Raw genomic sequence first — 1,751 nt, forward strand, 5'->3', positions numbered from 1 at the left:
AGAAAACAAACTGGAAAAAAAATCAAGATATATAGTTTTCAAATGTAAAATAAAATGTATTTTGAGGTGTCTGAACTGTATGTAACACAAGATTGTAATGTCATTTCATTTACAGAGAGCCACAAGATAAAACGTGACTGGCATGATAACTGTCTCATTTTTTTAAGTACTCGACCTTATGTTACTCTACTTCATCCCTTTTTCATTTCTCTTGATGTTGTGTTAGTATCCATTAAGAAGGATATTCACGTTTGATTTCATTGTGAAAATCAATAGGGGCAACAACATTAGATGAAGCTATTAACGAATGTATTATTAATGAGGAGAGTGATATCAAACATTCATTTTAATATTTGTTTACGTTTCATTTTGGTTTTTATATATTGATCAATTCTCAGTTGTAGGAGGAAAACATTAAGCCAGTTTTCATAAAATTCATAAAAAATGAGTAATAAAAAAGACTATAAATTAATAAATTGGTTTGCTTGCAATTAACTGAACAGTATTTTGAGGTGTTTAGAAATTTCTTTCATCTTTAGTCCATATATAATTGGATTGCAGAGAGGGTTATATGTTACAAACTGTAATGTCATTATAAAACGTGCAGTTTTAGGAAACTCTGATTCCAGTCTAACTATAACCATATCATACGTAAGCAAACAAGAATAGTTAATTAGAACTAGCACATGAGGCAAACAGGTTTGTGCAGCTTTTTTTCTGACATTTCCACAACTCTGATAGGCAACTATAATTATCTTTATGTATGTAAAAAGTATAAAAAACATAGGAGAAAGTGCAACATTGAATAGAACAACCATACCATATATAGATAATTCTCTTGAATTGACACAACAAAGATGGTTGACCGAATTGTTACAAAATATACCTTTCAGAGTAAAGTTACAGAGTGGTGTATTTGCATTTCCTACTATTGGCACTGCAACCTGAATAGCAGGTAAAAACCAGCACAAAAGCAGGAAAATATTGACTCTTGTTCTTCTCATGATAGAAGGATATTGCAAAGGTTTACATATAGACACATATCTGTCATAAGCCATAGCTGACAGCAGTAAGAATTCTGAGCAACTTAAGGCATAAAACATGAATACTTGAAAGAGACAGGCTTGATACAAAATAATCTGTTTTTCAGATAAGAAGTCAATCAAAAGCTTCGGGTAGATGACAGTGCTCAAAATAACAGAGTTCACTAACAAAGCAGCAATGAAAATGTACATAGGCTCATGAAGGCTTTTTTGAACTACGATAAGCCACACAATAGTGGAATTGCTGCAAATTATTAGAACATACACCATAAACATGATCACAAAATAAAGATAACGGTATTTCTCCACTTCCACGTGACCACCGAAGGTTATATATGTTAGATTCATTTCAGCATTCGTAAAGATCAGAAACTGAACTAAAATTTATAACAGGTAGAACGAGTAACAAGCAGTGTATATAAAATATTTGTTTTATGTAGATTGTCTTATTCACAGATACTTGGTGTGTGTTCGTCTTTTGAAAGTGAACAGCTCAAGTCATATCAACTATATAATGAAACTTCAGTCTCTATGGATCTCATTAAACCGTCCACATGGACTTGCTACTATGTTGACCACTTTAAGAGAGTGTTAGCTGTTAGACCTTACCTACATGGGTGCACATTCTTTTTTTATCTTCGTAACCACACTTTGCACTTTGAAAAAAAATAATTCAGCATTAGGTGCACTAAACACAGCAAACCATGC

General features: G+C 32.3%; 1 protein-coding gene across 1 annotated transcript; it reads right to left on the reverse strand.

Annotated features, from left to right (window-relative positions):
- Positions 1-491: 491 nt before the first annotated feature.
- Positions 492-1,418, reverse strand: LOC146371118 (olfactory receptor 6N2-like). Its single transcript, XM_084908252.1, has one exon. The coding sequence runs from the start codon at positions 1,389-1,391 to the stop codon at positions 492-494; it is 900 nt and encodes a 299-aa protein (XP_084764378.1). The 5' UTR covers positions 1,392-1,418.
- Between the last annotated feature and the right edge of the window lie 333 nt (positions 1,419-1,751).

Source organism: Perissodus microlepis, chromosome 16 (genome assembly GCF_051167445.1).
Source record: "Perissodus microlepis isolate ML-2025 ecotype Zambia chromosome 16, ASM5116744v1, whole genome shotgun sequence".
In the NCBI taxonomy this organism is placed as follows: Eukaryota; Metazoa; Chordata; class Actinopteri; order Cichliformes; family Cichlidae; genus Perissodus; species Perissodus microlepis.

What these genes read in the sequence shown, in the direction of transcription:
- LOC146371118 (XM_084908252.1), bottom strand. Translation starts at nt 1,391, where the DNA reads ATGAATCTAACATATATAACCTTCGGTGGTCACGTGGAAGTGGAGAAA.